The sequence below is a fragment of the Chiloscyllium plagiosum genome, chromosome 19 (assembly GCF_004010195.1).
Source record: "Chiloscyllium plagiosum isolate BGI_BamShark_2017 chromosome 19, ASM401019v2, whole genome shotgun sequence".
In the NCBI taxonomy this organism is placed as follows: domain Eukaryota; kingdom Metazoa; phylum Chordata; class Chondrichthyes; order Orectolobiformes; family Hemiscylliidae; genus Chiloscyllium; species Chiloscyllium plagiosum.
This window is the reverse complement of record NC_057728.1, coordinates 55292365-55310544: the sequence shown is the minus strand read 5'-3', so window position 1 is coordinate 55310544 and position 18180 is coordinate 55292365. Positions and strand designations below refer to the sequence as shown.

The 18180-nt window shown below is 44.2% G+C and overlaps 1 protein-coding gene across 2 annotated transcripts in view; it reads right to left on the bottom strand.

Moving 5' to 3' along the window:
- chst11 (carbohydrate (chondroitin 4) sulfotransferase 11) overlaps nt 1-16569 on the bottom strand; it is a 209681-nt gene extending 193112 nt beyond the window's left edge. The window contains exon 1 of one of the 2 annotated variants that reach the window (XM_043709947.1): nt 16293-16569. In XM_043709947.1, coding sequence (XP_043565882.1) covers nt 16293-16410 — 118 coding nt within the window. In that variant the 5' untranslated portion in view covers nt 16411-16569. The remainder of the gene's footprint in view (nt 1-16292) is intronic. The other variant, XM_043709948.1, reaches the window with a different exon arrangement.
- Nucleotides 16570-18180: the final 1611 nt, after the last annotated feature.

The window sequence follows — 18180 nt, the reverse complement described above, 5'->3', positions numbered from 1 at the left end:
GATGTCTCACAGCCACCGAAGGACAGTGCACTCACTGCCACAATGTAGGAAACACAACAGGCCACAGGTACACACTGCAAGACCCCACAACAAGGAATGTGATGATGACCAGCTAATCTAACATTACTGGGGAACAAGCATTGCCCTCTATGCCAGGGAGAGCTCCTCAGATGCTGCCAGGCCTGTTCTTGGTTTTTAATTTCTGATTTCCGGCATTCATGGGTATTTTGCTGTTTATCAGGGGTAATTCCACTGCTCCTCCTCAATACAATAGATCTCTTGTGTTCATTGTAACATCTGAATTGATAAGTGGGCGTTCTTGGCAGAAGAGAGTCTTAGTGAAAGCTAACGCAATACACAGGAGAGGCTTAAGCAAGACATCTCTAGAACCTCCAACACTCAGCTTCCAGTTCCATGTGACCACAATGTCTACCTAAGAGGTCAGATGAGACCTCATTTATCCTCCGACAGTGCAGCACTACATGAGAATGTCGGACTTGGCTTTTACACTGAGACTTGAACCCCAATATTTTGAAGCAAGAATGCTCCTGCTTAAGGCACAGGTGACACAAGTTTTAAAGTAGTCTATTCTTACAGAACCAAAACAGACATTTATGACAGTAAAACAAGTACTGGTATTCTAAATGCCTTTCAGACTTGTTGTTTGATCATTATATTCACTTCAGAAGTGAAATCTAGACCGCAAGTTACATTTCTTGAACTTTTCCTCACCTTGAGCTACAACCTCTCTAAACCACGTTCTTCTCAAGAACTGCCAATACACAACTGCACTCTGACTTCCCCTGTGCTGACTGCACCATCTCTTCCTTTAAAATTGTTCACACTGTGAGGCCTAAAGCATGGTCTTCCAGTCATGGGGGGAGTCGGTGGTGTCATGACAACGCTGCTGGCCTAGAGGCGCAGGTTAATGCTCCCGGCACGTAGATTCAATTCTCCACCATAGCAGCTGGTGGAATTTGAACTCAATTCATGAAATCTGGAATTATAAATTGATTTCCATTGTGCAATCATAATAAGTCCTGCCATTTACAAGGGATATATTCCCAGGGCAGACTGCAGACACAGTACAAGTCACATGTGTAGGGTACATACTCGTCTCCAGGAAGTATGTTTTCCCTTTTCATCATTCTTCCTTAAAACCATTGATAAGACAAGATTATAATGTCAGTGGCTGCACAGTAATTTGGTGCGGATATGTAAATTCACAAAGGGCAGATACGTGAATGGTGAGACTTAGCGTCATCATTGATTGGTATAAAACCCCATCTGGTTCACTGGTACATTTAGGGAAGGGAATCTGCCGTCCTTACCTGGTCTGGCCTATGTGTGACTCCAAACCCACAGTACCGTCAATGACATGGCCTAGCAAAGCCATCTCAGTTCAAGGGCAATAGGGAATGAACCACAAATGCTAGCCTTGCCACTGACACGCACATTCAATCAAAACCTTAAAGAAAACATTCCTCCTTCAAACGCTCCAACTTTGGTGTCGAGCAACCATCCGCAAAACGTTTGTTTCTGCAGAGGGAGGAGGGTGTCTGGAATTCGAATCCTGAGTTGGTGGCAGAGGCAAGGACCCTAAACTATTTTAAGAAGTACCTGGATCTGCACCTTCGGTGGTGTAAGCTGCAGGAGTATGGGATTAGAAAGAGACTTTGGGTGTCTTTGTTTCAACGCAAGCCTAATTTTATTTTGTTCATTCTTGGGATGAGGGCGTCACTGTCTAGGTCAGCATTTATCACCCCTCCATAACAGGAAGTTCAGGATCAATCACATTGCTGTGGGTCTGGAGTCACATGTAGACCTGACCAGACAAGAATGGCAGCTTCCTTCCCGAAAGAACATTAGTGAACCAGATGGGTTTTTCCTCACAATGGTTTCATGGTCATCATTAGAACCTTAATTCCAGAATTATATTGAATTCAAATTCCACTATCCGCCATGGCAAGTTTCGAAACCAGGTCCCCAGAATGTTACCTGGAACATCTCTGGATTAATTGCCCAGCAATAATACCACCATGCCATAATCCCAACCCAAATGACACTCTTAAGTGCTGCATAATTTCTATGGTTCTATGGTAACCATCAATACATAATCTATCTCATCTTCCCTCGAGACTTATTCCATCCTCAATGATCACTGGAGGATGGGTGCCTTGACCTTTCAAAAGAAAAGCTCAAAAAGCTTGTGAAAGGTGGCAAAATCCAGAGACTGGAAATTCCCAACTCCTAACTGTGCTACTGTTTGCTGATGTGGGAATGACCAAGTTGAGTATACACTTTCAGTAGTCCCCTCTGCTCTTGCGAGGAAGTCTTGGCGTAATGACAGCTTGATTTTAACAAAAGCCCCACATCCAGTGACCGAGCAGAGCAGTTTCCAAGAATAAACATTACATCAGTCCCCTCCAATGAAAACCCAGAACATGACCTTAAACACATAGGCGGCTAAATGAATGGCTCAATAGTGAAGGGCTGACTCACTGAAATGATTAGACGGTAGCTTGTAACCATGAAGGGTGGTGTGTTTATTCTTCTTTGCAATGAACAATCTAAAGACTGTCTGAGCTGAGACGTCACTTTTTATTCGAGAATCTGCTGTATCACTTGGATGAATCTGCATTTGTACTTTTTCCCAAGATCTTGGATAAGGCAGACATGACGTGGGAACACCAGGGTTAATCACATGAGAAAGAAAATGAATCTAACCTTCAGATACAAATGAAAACTTAAATGGAGGGGAACATAATTATTGGAATGTATACCCACTCTGATTTTCATTCAGCAGACGTGGAACAGGTTTTGCTTAGAGTTTTTTGCGCTGTATTTCAACTACAAAAGCAGAAATAAAATTCAGTTAGTTACAGATGAGAGCACACTTTCAGTAAATGCTGCTCTCTCTCTCTTCTTCCTTGACCTCAGAGGTCTGCCCTCGGAGACAGCCGCTCCGACCTGAACTGCTGATTAGCTCAGTAAACCCTGCGAAGCTCCTAAGAAATTCTTTGTCGCAACAAGGCGACCTCTTGACCCAAGCAAGAAGGGAAAGAGAATGCCATCTGCCACTTCCAGTGATTTATGCCGGTGATCCGGCATTGGAGACAAGTCAAAGATTCCAACCAGCTTCCAGCAACTCAGCCAGAATTAAGCCCTATAATTTCCTCAAGCTGCAGCCTAGGACGTGATTCTTCGGAGACTCTCTACAATTTCAACTGGAAATCAAAGAGCTCCTGCTTCCTGATCCATCTGGTTAGTTTTAGTTCAATCACCGTTTAACATAAAACCATCAGAAATTGTCTAAAAATGGCTACAGAAGTCAGCACCAATAAGGATTGTTCTATTTCTGGAATAAAGGGAGGCCATTCAGCCTCTTTTGAAGGAGCTTTCTGATTGGTCCAGCTCCCCTATGCAATCCCTCTGCAGCCTTTCAACTTTTGCCTCTTCAAAAGTGAACAAATTTCATTTTATTTTCACTTCCATTTTGTAAGTTATTATTGTAAGTTATTATTGAGCCCGTTTCCACCATTTTTTGAAACAGTATATTCAACATCATAAAAACTCACTGTTAATAAATGGGGCCAAGCCGTAGCCCAGTGGTCAGCACTGCTGCCTCACACCATTAGGGACCTGGGTTTGATTCCAGCCTTGGGGGTGACTGTATTTGTGGGTTTCCTCCTATAATCCAAAAACGTGCAGGTTAAGTGGATTGGCCATGGGAAATGCTGGGTTAAGGGGATGGAGTGGAGCTTTGTGGGATGCTCTTCAGAAGGTTAGTTTTGACTTGATGGTCTGAATGGCCTGCTTCCACACAGTAGGGATGCCCTTTTGGATGTTTTGCCAATAACCAAAAGTCAGTGTCTTCTGGTTACTCAACACTGGCACCATTCTTACTTTATTGCAACCCTTCATAATTTTTAATTTAGCTGGTTTGTCACACTTCAGTTGCTCAGAAACCTTATTTGCAATGAACAATCTAAAGATTGTCTGAGCTGAGATGTCACCTTTTCTTAATAAAACCTTATGTTATCTCGTGAATGTGACTGAAAAGAAGTTCTGGGATTTACACATTAATGAACCAAAACCTGCAGCCCATTCTAAAAGATGAAAGACTTAATAGCAATCTAGGTTTGTTCAATAAATCATTTCAAGACACTGTAATCTTTTGCTTTAAATTCTGTGTCTTATGGTCCTGTCCCACAGCCACCTGATGAAGGAGCAGCGCTCCAAAAGCTAGTGCTTCCAAATAAACCTGTTGGACTATAACCTGGTGTTGTATGATTTTTAACTTAATCTAAAGATCGTCAGTCTTTCTTCTGCTGAGAATCACTTATCACTGCACAGTACCAAGAATTCTTTTTTTTTGTATTACAGAGGAGGTTTGAATTTACCCCACCAATCAGAGAACATACAGCATGGGACTCAACACTGACGTTAGATCTACCCGGCTCCTGATTTACATCCCCATTTGGGCTGGGAGTTCCACCCAATCTCATGGGCTACTCACCCAGTGATTTAGACTAAAATTGCTCCCAATTAGGTAGGACGTGAAAATGTTGTGGAGAAGATTTTGTTTAATCTGTGGTCTGCACTGCATTACATAAACTCAGCCAAGGCAGAAGTGGAAGGAATGTTAAAACTGGATTTAGTGCCTCTGGATGGGGCAATAAAGAGTTCATGATGCCACATTTGTGACTCACTGATTGTAATTGTAGTGCAGGCATTAGGTAAGGCCAGGATATCTCACCATCGAATAATCTTGTGCAGCGCCCCCCCAAACCCCACCCCACTCTGTCCACGCAGCTTGTTTTCAGAGGTGAGGCACAAAATACCAGGGTTGCCTATCCCATTAGTTTTCCTCCCAACATGAACTGTCCTCTGCAATATAGCAAATTCCAAAACCGGTCACCCACATTTTAATTAATAAATAATGGCCAACTGGGTGGTGACCAAGGCAATTGCCTGGGTGTTGCACCCCAGTATGATTGGCTGTGACAGACGGCCTCCCTCCTCCCTGCTTTCAGTCCAGGAGCTCCTGAGGCTGTAGCTGGAATTGTCTTCAGAGTGAGACTTCCACCTTTTGAGAGGGAGCCAGAGTCCTGCTTCTCCCCTCACTTCCCCCTGTAGACAGAGCCCAGAGGCTGCAGCCTTTGACTCTTCCAGGTACGTCAGCACTTTCCTGTATGTCAAGAGGTGGTGATAATGTCACTGGAACTGATAATGCCAAACCCCAGGCTAATGTTCCAGAGACACCCATTCAAATCCCACTATGGCAGATAGAGTCATAGAGATGTACAGCATAAAAATAGATCGTTCGGTCCAACTAGTCCATGCCGACCATACATCCCAACCTAATCTAGTTCCATTTGTCAGCTCTTGGTCCATATATCATCTGAATCTTTCCTATTCATATATCCATCCAGATGTCTTTAAAATGTTGTAAATTGTACCAAACTCCACCATTTAGATTAGATTCCCTACAGTGTGGAAACAGGCCCTTCGGCCCAACAAGTCCACACCGACCCTCCAAAGAGTAACCCACCCAGTCCCATTTCGCTCTGGCTAATGCATCTAACCTATGGGCAATTTAGCATGGTCAATTCACCTGACCTGCACATCTTTGGACTGTGGGAGGAAACCGGAGCACCCGGAGGAAACCCACGTAGACACAGGGAGAATGTGCAAACTCCACACAGTCATCCGAGGCTGGAATCAAACCTGGGACCCTGGTGCTGTGAGGCAGCAGTGCTAACCAATGAGCCACCGTGACGTAATCTGGCAGCTCATTCCATGGTGAAATTCAAGAAACGTCTGGAATTAAATGCAAGCCTAAAGATAACTATGTCAATTATTATTTAAAAAAACCCACTTGGCTCACTAATGTCCTAAAGGGAAGGAAACCATCTGGACCCAATCTGGCTTACATGTGACTCCAGGTAGGAGAAAGTGAGGACTGCAGATGCTGGAGATCAGAGTCAAGACTGTGGTGCTGGAAAAGCACAGTTGGTCAGGCAGCATCCAAGAAGCAGAAGAATCCTGATGAAGGGCTTATGCCTGAAACATCGACTCTCCTGCTCCTCGGATGCTGCTTGACCTGCTGTGCTTTTCCAGCACCACACTCTCGACTAACATGTGACTCCAGTCTCACAACAATGTAGTTGGTGCTTATTTGTCCTCTGGGCAATTAGCGATGGGCAATAAATGTTGGTCCAGCTCGTGACACTTTAACATCCCACAACAAATGAACATTTATCCAGTGTCCCCCTTTTCGTGCATCTATGTTACTTTTACGGTAGCAAGCTCCAAATTTTAACCAAAATAAAAACCAAAAAAACTGTGGATGCTGTAAATCAGAACCAAAACCTGAAAATTGCAACAACAGAACACTGAGGAAGGGTCACTGGACTCGAAACGTTAACTCTGATTTCTCTGCACAGATGCTGCCAGAACCTGCTGAGCTTTTCCAGCAATTTTTGGTTTTGTTTCCAAATTCTAACCATTCACTGAGTGAAGAGGTATATCTTGAGGAGTTTTATCAATGAGTGCCTCATAGTTACAGGTCCCTTGTTTTGGAATTGTCCACAAGTGGAAACATCTCTTTCTTATATCTAGCCCATTCATAACTTTACATCTCGATGTGGTTACCTCTCAGCATTTTCTTTTCTGGAGTTGTTCCATCCTCTCAGAACTTAGTGTGATCATTCTTGCTGATCCTTTACGACATAACTTTATTTTTTTTTGGCTTGCACTATGCCTGTAATTGCTGCTTTGGGTGGGATGTCTGCCCACGAGTTCTATCTTGTTTTCCATTCTGAACAGAGCACCAACTGCATACCTCAAGTTATTAAACGTTCTCTCTCTGGCATGTGTAATTAGAATAAAAAAGAGAGTCTGGCATTTATATAGCGCTTTTAATGGCCTCCAGGCATTCACAGCACTTAACATTCACTGAAGGGTTTTTGAAGTATTGTCACTGTTGTACTGTAAGAAATGTGGCAGCCAACATGTACACAATTATCCCAACAAACAGCAATTCAATAAGTGACTAGATCACTTGTCTATAGTCTAGTGTGAGGGATAAATGTGGACTGAAGCTCCGGGGTGCAAATCATCTCCTCATCTTCAAAATGCTGTTATGGATCGCAACATTATTCAGAGAGAGCACAGAGCTCCAGGTTTCACATCTCATCTAACAGGCAACTCCATCAGTGCAGCAGTTCCACTTACATACTGTATATGCTGCTATGTAAGCCTTTGAAGACTAGCATGGCAAGCTCTATGATGTTAAAGGCAGTGAAGAAGACAAATGGTGTGTTGGCCTTCATAGTGAGAGTACAAGAGCCTTGCTGCAATTGTACAGAGCCTTGGTGAGACCACATGTAGGGTACTGTGTACAATTCTGGTCTCCATGTCTGAGGAAGGATGGTCTGGCTACGTAGGGTGTGCAGTGATGATTTACCAGACGGATTCCTGGGATGGCATGACTGATGTACGAAGAGAGACTGGATTGATTCATTGAAGTTTAGAAGAATGAGAAGGGTTCTCATAGAAACCTATAAAATTCTAACAGGACCAGACAGGATAAATGCAGGAAGGATGTTCCTGATAACTGGGAGTCCAGGGATCACATATTAAGGATGCAGGATATGAACATATATTGTTTCTGAATTACAGCATCCGCGGTTGTACTGGTTTTTATTAAGGATGTCGGATAGAGCATTTAGGATGAGATGAGGAGAAATGTCTTCACCCAGGGAGTGGTGAGCCTGTGGAATTTTCTGCCACAGTTAAGGCAAAATGTTTTCAAGGAGGGTTTAGGTATAATTCTAACATGGCCAACTGGTCAAAGGGTATGGAGAGAAGGTGGGGACAGGGTATTGAGTTGGATAATCAACCACCATCATATTGAATGTTGGAGCAGGTTCTAAGGATCAAATTGTATAACACTGTTCCTATTTTCTACATTTCTATCATATTAAAGGGTCATTACCACATAGAAAAGGACAATATGGGCACTATGTCCATGGTGGTCATGGCCAGTCATCTCAGGATACTAATCAGACCAAAGTGGTTGTAAAATATTGTCCCATATTGCATCAAATAGCTAGATCTGCAGTCACTTCTCAACCTCACCCCGAGAGGCCTTGAGAAGTTTTGTCCACGGTACACACTAAGCTGCTGTGTTTTCGTCTGCTTCCTCACTGATGGTGTATGCAGGTACAGCAAGCAAAACCAAAGTTACGTGAAAGTAAAGTCACCCCCATTTCAGCAGCATCATGGATCCCAGAAGGCAGGAAGGAAAATAGAACATCCGAGGAAATTATTGCCCTCCCAACCCTCCCCACGCCCCACTACTTAGCATTCTGCCAGTTTTAAATGGACACAAAAAAAATTCAATCTGTCTAATTTTATACAGCACCATAGCAGCTTTGTTGCAGCTCATCTCAAAGCACTCTCCCTATGAATCTGAAGGCTGTGGGTTCAAGCCTCACTCTCGGACTTGTTAATACAAACCAAGGCTGACAAAGCAATAGAGCGTTGCAGGAGCACTGTATTATCAAAGCTGCTGTCTTTTCAATTAAACGTCAAACTGAGTTCTTGTTGCCCTCTCCAATAGACAATTAGCGATCAGCAATAAACATCAGTGGGATTCACATCAACTGAATGAAGTTTTTTAAAATTCCCAGGCCCCACTTTGAAGAAATACTATCTGTGGTGTCCTTTCCAATATTTATTCCTTAATTAATCTTACAAGAGCAGATGAGCTACAGCTTATCACATTGCTGCTTGTGGGAGCTCTTTGTGTGCTGTCTGGCCGATAGTATAATGTTGGCTGTTGTGTAATTTAAAACATTGGTGGTCATGGAAGACAACTAGATCTAAGGAAGTTCTTTCCCTTTCATATGGGCTTACCTCATGGCACTTTCCTGTGCTCTTAAAGGTGAGTGTACTGCTGGCAATATCAAATGCCTCCTAATTATGACAATGCAAATCGGAATCTTCTCTCTGCAAAAGTGAAGGCTGTGTAGTGATCTGATAAAGATTAAGTGATTACCACAGAAGCCCAAAAACTCATGAAGGAACTACACATCAAAACCTATTGTGTCTGCACCAACTCTCCAAATCAGCAATTCACTTAGCGGCATTCTCTGTAACCCTGCACAGTCTTCTGTTTCAGATTGAGTCTAATTCTATTTTGAATGCTTCAGTTAAACTGGTCTCCAGATCCTCACAACTCCCTGAGTGAAAAGGCTTTACCTCGTGTCACTTTGGTCTCTTCTACCAATTATTTTTAATCAGTTACTGATCAGCCCTTCTGACATGGTCAGAGCTTCTCCCCACCTCCTCTGTCCAGACCCTCAGGATTTTGAATACTTCAACCGAGCACTCTCAGGCATTGCTGCCTCACAGCGCCAGGGACCCAGGTTTGATCCCAGCCTTGGGCAACTGTCTGTATGGAATTTGCACATTCTCCCCGTGTCTGCGTGGGTTTCCTCCGGGTGCTCCGGTTTCCTCCCACAATCCAAAGATGTGTGGGTTAGGTGAATTGGCCGTGCTAAATTGCCCATAGTGTTCACAAATGTGTAGGTTAGGCACATTAGTCAGGGGTAAATGTAGTGTAGGAGAAAGTGAAGACTGCAGATGCTGGAGATCAGAGCTGAAAATGTGTTGCTGGAAAAGCGCAGCAGGTCAGGCAGCATCCAAGGAGCAGGAGAATCGACGTTTCGGGCATGAGTCCTTCTTCAGGAATGACTGAAGAAGGGCTCATGCCCGAAACGTCGATTCTCCTGCTCCTTGGATGCTGCCTGACCTAAATGTAGTGTAGTAGGGGAATGGGTTTGTGTGGGATATTCTTTAGAGGGTTGGTGTGGACTTGTTGGGCTGAAGGGCCTGTTTCGACACTGTAGGGATTCTGTGATCTATGATCAAATCTCCTCTCAGCCTTCTTTGTTCCATGGAAAACAGCCTTAACCTCTGCAACCTATTTTCAAACCAAAGTGTCTCTCACCTGTAAGAGTTCTCATGGAAGAGCTGAAATCTAGGGGTAAGGTGAGAGAGACTGCCCTCAACATCAGGGTATTATTTGACCAAGGGTAGCATCAAGGAACTTAGCCAAACCAGAGTCAACAAAAACCCCGATGGAAAACTCAAAGGAAGATGGTCGTGGCTGTTGGAGGTCTTTCATCTCAAGTTTCAGAATATCGCTGCAGGCGTTCCTCAGGAACCTATTCCCAAACAGCTTCAGCTGCTGCATTAATGACCTGTGTCCCATCGTAAGGTCAGAAGTGGGGATGATCACTGATGATTGTGCAATGTCCAACACCATTCATGACTCCTGAAGAAGACCGTGCCTATACACAGTTAAGACCTGGGCAACATCCACTCGTGGGCTAATAAGTGGAAATTAACATTTGCATCACACAAGAGAGATGCTAATCTGTAAAATAAGCCGTGGTACCGTGGAAAGAAGAGGTGGGATTTTGTGCCTAGTGTGCTGAGTGACATTTTATCCTCAGCCAACATCAATAGTGATGAGAGTCACTAGATTTGAAGCTGATGAAGCAGCAGGTCAAGACAGCATCCGAGGAGCTGGAAGGTCAATGTTACAGACCAGAAACGTTGATATTCCTGCTCCACAGATGCTGTCTGATCTGCTGTGCTTTTCTACCTTTACTTCTACTGACTCTGGCTTCCAGCATCTGCAGTCCTTCCTGTCTCCAAATCAACACTGATTATCTAGTCATCATCATCGTTGTGCACATGGGATCTTTCTGTGCATGCGATTGCCCTATCCGGTTTCCTAAACAGCAACAGCAAGTAGATTTCCAAACAATTTCATTGGTCGCAAAGTGTTTTGGGGTGTGCAGAGGCTATGAAAGGCACTATATAAATGAAATTGTTCTTTTGAAGGCAATATCATTTTTTCTGCAACGGAGTGCACAGGCCAATAAACACAATCTGAACACAAATCACTTTGTATTCCGATGCTAAAGGCAGCTCCAGAGAATGCGCTATGACCTCTACTGTAGGTCAGAGAGACAGAGAGCCCTCTCCCCACACATATCTGGAATGCAAAGAATTGAAGAGAAGACAGATTGCCTTATTGCAGATTGCGGGGCAGCATGCCACATATGTAGCTCACTGTTTGTCCTGCTGTCTGGACACTGGCAACGGAATTAAGTCTGTATTCCTGTGAACTGTGCGACTCACAACACAACGAGAAATTCTGTCTGAGCAAGTTATTTGAATTATTCCCTTCTTCCAGCAGCTCAGTGCTGGGACCCTACAGCCAAGTGTGAAGCAGCAGCACATCTGTGATTAATGATCAAACAACCTGAAGGAGTTGGATTCATCGCTCAGCTCTCTCCTAAATTGTCAGAGACGCGAGCAATACTAACAAGAAACAAGTACGCTGCCACCCAAGCCACTTAAAAGGTTAACTCCTTCTGGTGCTGTGGTATAGTTAAGGCATGGCTGATATATATTTTATTCCCCTTGTTGCTGCCCAGAAATGAAAGCCCATAATTTTCAGAAACTTCTTCTGTGGAAACAAGTTGATTTCAAAAACCAATTTTGATATTAATGACACTGACCCAGCGTTTATTTAATTGAAACCAGCTGTCTCTTGGAACAACACTCAATGTCCTGTTGTAGAGCTCAAGTTCTCACAGCTCATCAATATTAGATGCAAGGACAATGCAAATTGAATGTGGTTTCTATTTCCTCTCTCTGCTCAGATTCCTTGAGTTTCACCAATATTTAAGCACATTGTTTCGACAGTAACATTTGCCAGGATTTAAGTCCTCAGCCCAGCCCAGAAGGAATTTCAGTGATCACATCCAGAAAGGAATTGGACATAAACTTTCAAAAGTCGCAGGGTTACGGTAGGAGCAGGAAGGTGAACAGAACAAACTGGATAAATCTACTTTCTGGAATTCTGGAGCGTCAGGAATTCAGTGCATTGTTAATCCAGAGACCCGGGTAATGTTCTGGGGACCCGGGTTTGTCCCTCCACAGCAGATGGTGGAATTTGAATTCAATTTTTTAAAATCTGGAAGTCAGATGACCATGAAACCACTGTTGATGGGTGGGAAAACCCATCTGGTTCACTAATGCCCTTTAGGGAAGGAAGCTGCCATCCTTACATGGTCTGGCCTAATGTGACTCCAGACCCACAGTAATATGGTTGACTCTTAACTGCCCTCTGTGCAATTTGGGATGGCAATAAATGCTGGCTTAGCCAGCAACGCTGTCATCCTGTGAATGAATATTTTTTAAGAAGTCAGTCGGGGCATGATGGACTAAATGATCCCCTACACTCTGCGAACACACACACTCTCTCTCTCTCTCTTTCTCTGGACTGGAACCCATCTACAGCACATTTGTGATGGGAAAGTGGGCAATTGAATTGGCGCCAATGGTCAAAATGATCTTGTCCAGCCTTGGACTTGCCGTAATATCATAACTGAGGAAAATCCCAATTTACCCACAACAGTCAAAAGGAAGTAAGATGACTAATTTCTGAATGGGGAAACTCAAACCATAACTGGAAGTTTTTCCATACAAATAACTTGCTCATTGTTCACCAATCAGACTACATACTCAACATTCTATATCAACACTAAATAGACCAATGTAAACAGCTTCCAGCGATAGCAGGATAAAAGTTAAACTAATAGTGTTGTACAGGATTACAAGTTCATTATAGTTGATGCTTATGAAAACACACATGTTTCCATCTGCTCTCAAAACTATGAGGTCAGTCTGATTATAATCTATGTACAGGTTAGAAACCAACTAAGCAGAAACACAATTAAAATTTCTCTTGTCATGTAGGATCATATTGCAAGAATGCACTTTTTAACAGACTGCTTATTACAACAAGTTTAACAAAATTGACACTTATGAAAACACAGCTTGTCCATATGTGTCTTTGGGAGAGCTTTACTGCTTTAAATTGAGGACCTAAAGCACAATGTAAACTTCAGCAGCTGCATGTTTCGAGACGAGCAATTAAGATGGAAATTGTTACGTTATAGCCCCCTGACCTCCCAGTTACTCTGACTCAGCTCACTTCTGGATCAAATCCACCCCCATCTCCATCACGAGAGCTGATCCCATGCAAAAAAACCCTTCTGCTTCTCTACATCCTGTTCCACCTTTAAGACTGACGTCTTGAACAAATCTTTCCTTATTTCAGTCAGTGTCCATTTTTTCCCCATGTCACTAGGCAGCAGTTCACAGTTTTTAAATTCCTGCGTGATATGAACTCAGGGTGTTGAGGAGCCTTGTTTATTCAGCATCACACAGCCCTCATTCTCTGAAGGATACACCAGATGCAGTACTGAGGGAGTGCTCCATTGGTAGAGGTGCTGTCTTTTGATCAGACATTAAAGGAGACCTGTCTGCCCTCTCCGGTGGATTTACACCAGGAATTTGAGAAAGAGTGAACCACACCTTGTCCAGCATCCCGTCACCAGAGTTAATGAAAACACACAACCTGGTCTCTGTCAGATCACTGCTTGTCTGAAAATGTTATGTTCAAGGTGCTGCATTTTCACGACAACTCTTCAAAAGTTGGTCGGATGACAACTTACTGAGGGTGTGAAAGGTGGTATCAAAATGCAGCTCCTTCTTTAATTTTCTTTTCCTTTTGAGAGTATTGATTAAGCAGAGTGGAACACCAGATCTTGAATGGCTGTTAATGTTTGAGTGGACCTGCCTTCCAGCTCTCACCACTCATACATAACTGAAGAGACAGCTCTGACTGAGTCTTAATGAAGATTCAGAATGGTAAAGGCAGTCTGATTTCTCTTTACCTGTTGCCCAGATTTCATTTTGGATCAAGCAGCACAAGATCATGAACAGGCAAATAGCTTCCTAATCTGTTCAATCAATAAAACTAACTCACTGTGTATGTCTGCTTTTCCTTTAAATCAGTCATTGCAAGTTACAGCTCAAAATTAAAATAGACAATGCTAGGGAAACCCAGCAGTCTTTGTAGCAAATGTGGAGGGAGAAACAGAGTTAATATTTCGAGTTTGACATGTTTCGGCTTCAACTCAAAATATTAGCCCTACTTCTGTCTCCACAGATGCTGCCAGAGCTGCTGAGTTTCTCCAGCACTTCTTGTTTTTATTTCAGAGCTCCAGCATCCACAGTATTTTGTGTTTATCAGAAAATTATAGCCCCGAAGTACGTCTCAACATAAATTTATCACTTGGTGAAAATCTTTAACAGGTACTGTAGTTTAGGAAGGAAGTAAAGGGCAGTTCTTATGAACAATGACTTCACCCCAAGAAAAGCTATTCTAGGAGTCATCTGTTCTTATGTAAAAAAGCAGAAGACTTGCCTGTAAGTGTCACGCTGTGTCATCACTCCCAAGTGTCCAATCCTCTTCCCCTGGGCCATGTTATCACAGACAAATAGCTGAGGAATATTTAATGCCTGCAACTTCCATCACCCCCATGTCAATATCTAAACGAGTCAAATCTCCTTTTTCCTGTTCAAATCCCTCCATGGTCCTTATCTCCTTATCTCTGTGATCTCGTTCAGTCTGCAATGCTGGTATGGTGGCTCAGTGGTTAGCACTGCTGCCTCACAGCTCCAGAGACCTGGGTTCAATTCCACCCTTGGGTGATTGCCTGTGTGGAGTTTGCATGTTCTCCCTGTGTCTGAGTGGGTTTCCTCTGGGTGCTCCTGTTTTCTCTCACCGTCCCGGGATGTGCAGGTCAGGTGGATTGGCCTTGTTAAATTGCCCATAGTGTCCCAGGATGTGCAAGATAGATGGATTAGCCCTGGGAAATGCAGGGCTATAGGACTGGGGGTGGCCCTGGGTGGGATGGTCTTCAGAGCAGTTGGTGTGGGCTGAATGGCCTGCTTTCACATTGTAGGGATTCTATGTAAAGCTCTGAGACCTCTCTGTGGCCTCCTATGAAATCCAAACCCCCCACTCCCCAACCTGCATCTCTTTGCCCTACCTCTATTGTCTTTGCCCTACCTCTACATCTAGACCCTGAGCAGTAAAATCCCTACCCTCCTATCCTGGTCTCTTGTCTCTCCTTGAAGACACACATTATAGCTGACATCTTTGCACAGTCGTTTCGAATTGGCCACCACAAACAGTTGACTATCGGTGTCAAGTTCTGTCCAAGGACACAAGGGGTTAATGACCAACACTTCTTTAATGGGAGAACAGATTAAAATATAAAGTATTAGCCAACTGCACCAACAGCTTCTACATATTGTAGACAGCGCTGCTGTTTGCTTGACTCATGTAAAATGCACCCTGGCATAAGACAAGGAGATCTCAGCTAACCTTCCAGAGCCAGCTCTCTCGAACTCCCTGTTACTCCTGGCCAGTCTGTGCAGGGTATAAAATCTTGCCAGGTCTGGGAACAGTCAATGAGCAGAAGCTGTTAGCTCTGTCCATAGATGCTGTCAGACCCGCTTCAGCATTTCCAGCACTTTCTATTCACACATCAGACAGCAGGCATTTCGCAGTGACCCCTAACTACCCCTGACTTACTATGCCCTGCGTAGATGCTTTGTAGTGAGGGAGTCCTCCTGCCTATTCTCAGCTGCTTCCCTCATTTTCATGGGAGAACAGGGAAACCCCAGGTTAAAACAAACTGCTGCCTCTGAAGGAAATAAAACATCCATTCGCCAAGAGGAAAAAGTGACTGGGGCTTGCAGCTAAACAAGCGTTCTCTGAAAACTTTGGAACACACAGACACAAATTCGCACAAAGAGAAAGATTGCAGTGTTCTGGCGACAGTAGGAGAAGGTGTTGCTTGCTTTTTTTGTGGGGGGGGGGGAGAGAAAAAGGAGTTGACAACAGAGAGGGACAATGATAGCAAGGCAATCAACTTCATGCTAAGCGCTTGTCAACTCAGACACAGAGTGACCCTCTCTTGTTAGCGAGAGATAAAAGCATTTCTACGGACAATTAATCGAGAAGGGTCAGTCCCTCTCAGACATGCCTCGTCTGTGATCACCTCCACTGTATCCACATTGTAAAACAGGAAAGGGGGAGGGGGGGGGCGAGCTTTTCCCCTTCGTTGCTACAATACAATCCCCCAACAACCCTTCCTCCCCCCACCCCCCCCCCTCCCCCCCTCCCCCCACTTCCCCATGTCAAGGGCTGGGAGAGAGGCAAAAAGGCATTGTCAGTGGAGAAACCCCTTTTGTTTTAGAGAGACAAGAGAGGGAGAGAGGGAAAAAGGGTTGAGGCAGCTGCAAAAGGGGAAGACACACAACGGAGTAGCAACATGACCTACCTGGGTGTAACATACTTTGGAAATAAAAGATGACCAGGGCGAAGGAGCCAAGACAAGTGACCAGCACCATGCGGCATTTCCTACTCATCCTCAGGATATCAGGGAGAGCCTGTTTCATGGCTGGGCTGGTGGATGGAGATGCTGATGCTGGGAGTCCGCTGTTCCCTCTCTCTCTCTCTCTGTGTGTGTCTGAGTCAGTCCAGAGGCAGCTGCAGACACCGGCAGCCCTTTACCATCCTCCTTTCCCGTTCCCCTCCCCTCTCAGCGCTCCGGGCAGTGCCAGCCTCTCTCAGCACTGGGGCGGTCCCTCCTGTCTGCCTCGCTGGCAAGTACAGCACCCAGCTCGGTCCTAGCGCTCCCTACCGCTCTCTCCGCCACTCAACGGGTGAGCCCAAAACACAAAACCAACCCGGCTGCAGCAAACCTCACTTCCCAATCTTCCTGATTCGAGCGAGAGAAAAAAAAAGTTTCAGCTTCAAGGGCTACTGATACCCTGCTGCCTTCTGTTTCAGGGGAAAAAAATAAAGTCTGTTCCCTCATTCCACATGAAATCAATCCGCTCACCTGCTCATTCCTATTGGTTTGGAGGTGCTGGTGTTGGACTGGGGTGTACAGAGTTAAAAATCACACAACACCAGGCTATACACCAACAGGTTTAAAACCAAAAGAGAAAATGCTGGAAAATCTCAGCAGGTCTGGCATCTGTAAGGAGAGAAAAGAGCTGACGTTTCGGGTCTAACTGACCCTTTGTCAAAGCTTTGACTCGGAACATCAGCTCTTTTCTCTCCTTACAAATGCCAGACCTGCTGAGATTTTCCAGCATTTTCTCTTTTGGTTTTAAACCTGTTGGTGTATAGCCTGGTGTTGTGTGATTTTTAACTCTGTACACCCCAGTCCAACACCAGAGATTTTCCAGCATTTTCTCCGCAGTAATTTGCTTTTCTCCAACAGGTTTATTTGGAAGCACTAGCTTTCGGAGCACTGCTCCTTCATCAGGTGGTTGTGGAGTATACAATTCTAAGACAAAACTTTTGCCACAAATTCTGTGTTTTACAATCTTATACTCCACAACCACCTGATGAAGGAGCAGCGCTCTGAAAGCAAGTGCTTACAATTAAACCTGTTGGACTATAACTTGGTGTTGTGTGATTTTTAACATCATTTTTATTGGTGTGTGTGGTGGGCAAGTTCAGAAGTCACACAACACCAGGTTATGGTCCCCTTCATCTGGGGACTAAGGAGCAGTGCTCCGAAAGCTTGTGATTTTAAATAAACCTCTGAGCTCTAACCTGGTGCCATGAGATTTCTGACTTTGATTGAGTACATTCTGGGTGCTGAGATTTAAAAGGATTTTGAGGTGTTGCAAGTCATGAGATGGAGGTGCCAGTGTTGGACTGGAGTGGACAAGGTCAGAAGTCACATGACACCAGGTTATGGTCCAACAGGTTTATTTGAAATCACAAGGTCTCAGAGCGCAATTTCAAACAAACCTGTTGGACTCTAGCCTGGTGTGGTGTCACTTCTGAACTTACTCTCATTTTAGGGGGGGAGCTTGCTGTGCGTGATTTGACAGCCTTGTTTCCTACACCACCTACGCTTCAAAAGGGCCCAATTGGCTTTGGGAAGGCCTGGCTGTCGTGAAGGGCGCCACACAAATGCAGGAAATTGTTGCAAAATCTCAGCAGGTCTGGCAACATCTGTGGAGAGAAATCAAGAGTTAACGTTTCGGGGTCGAGGGAACTGAGGGAGGGACACTCGACTGGAAACGTTAATTTTGACTTCTCTCCGTTGATCTTTTTCGCAATTTTGGTGTTGTTTCTGATTTACAGCATCTGCAGTTCTTTCGGGTTTTTTTACATAAATGCAAGTTTGCCTTTTATTCAGTGTT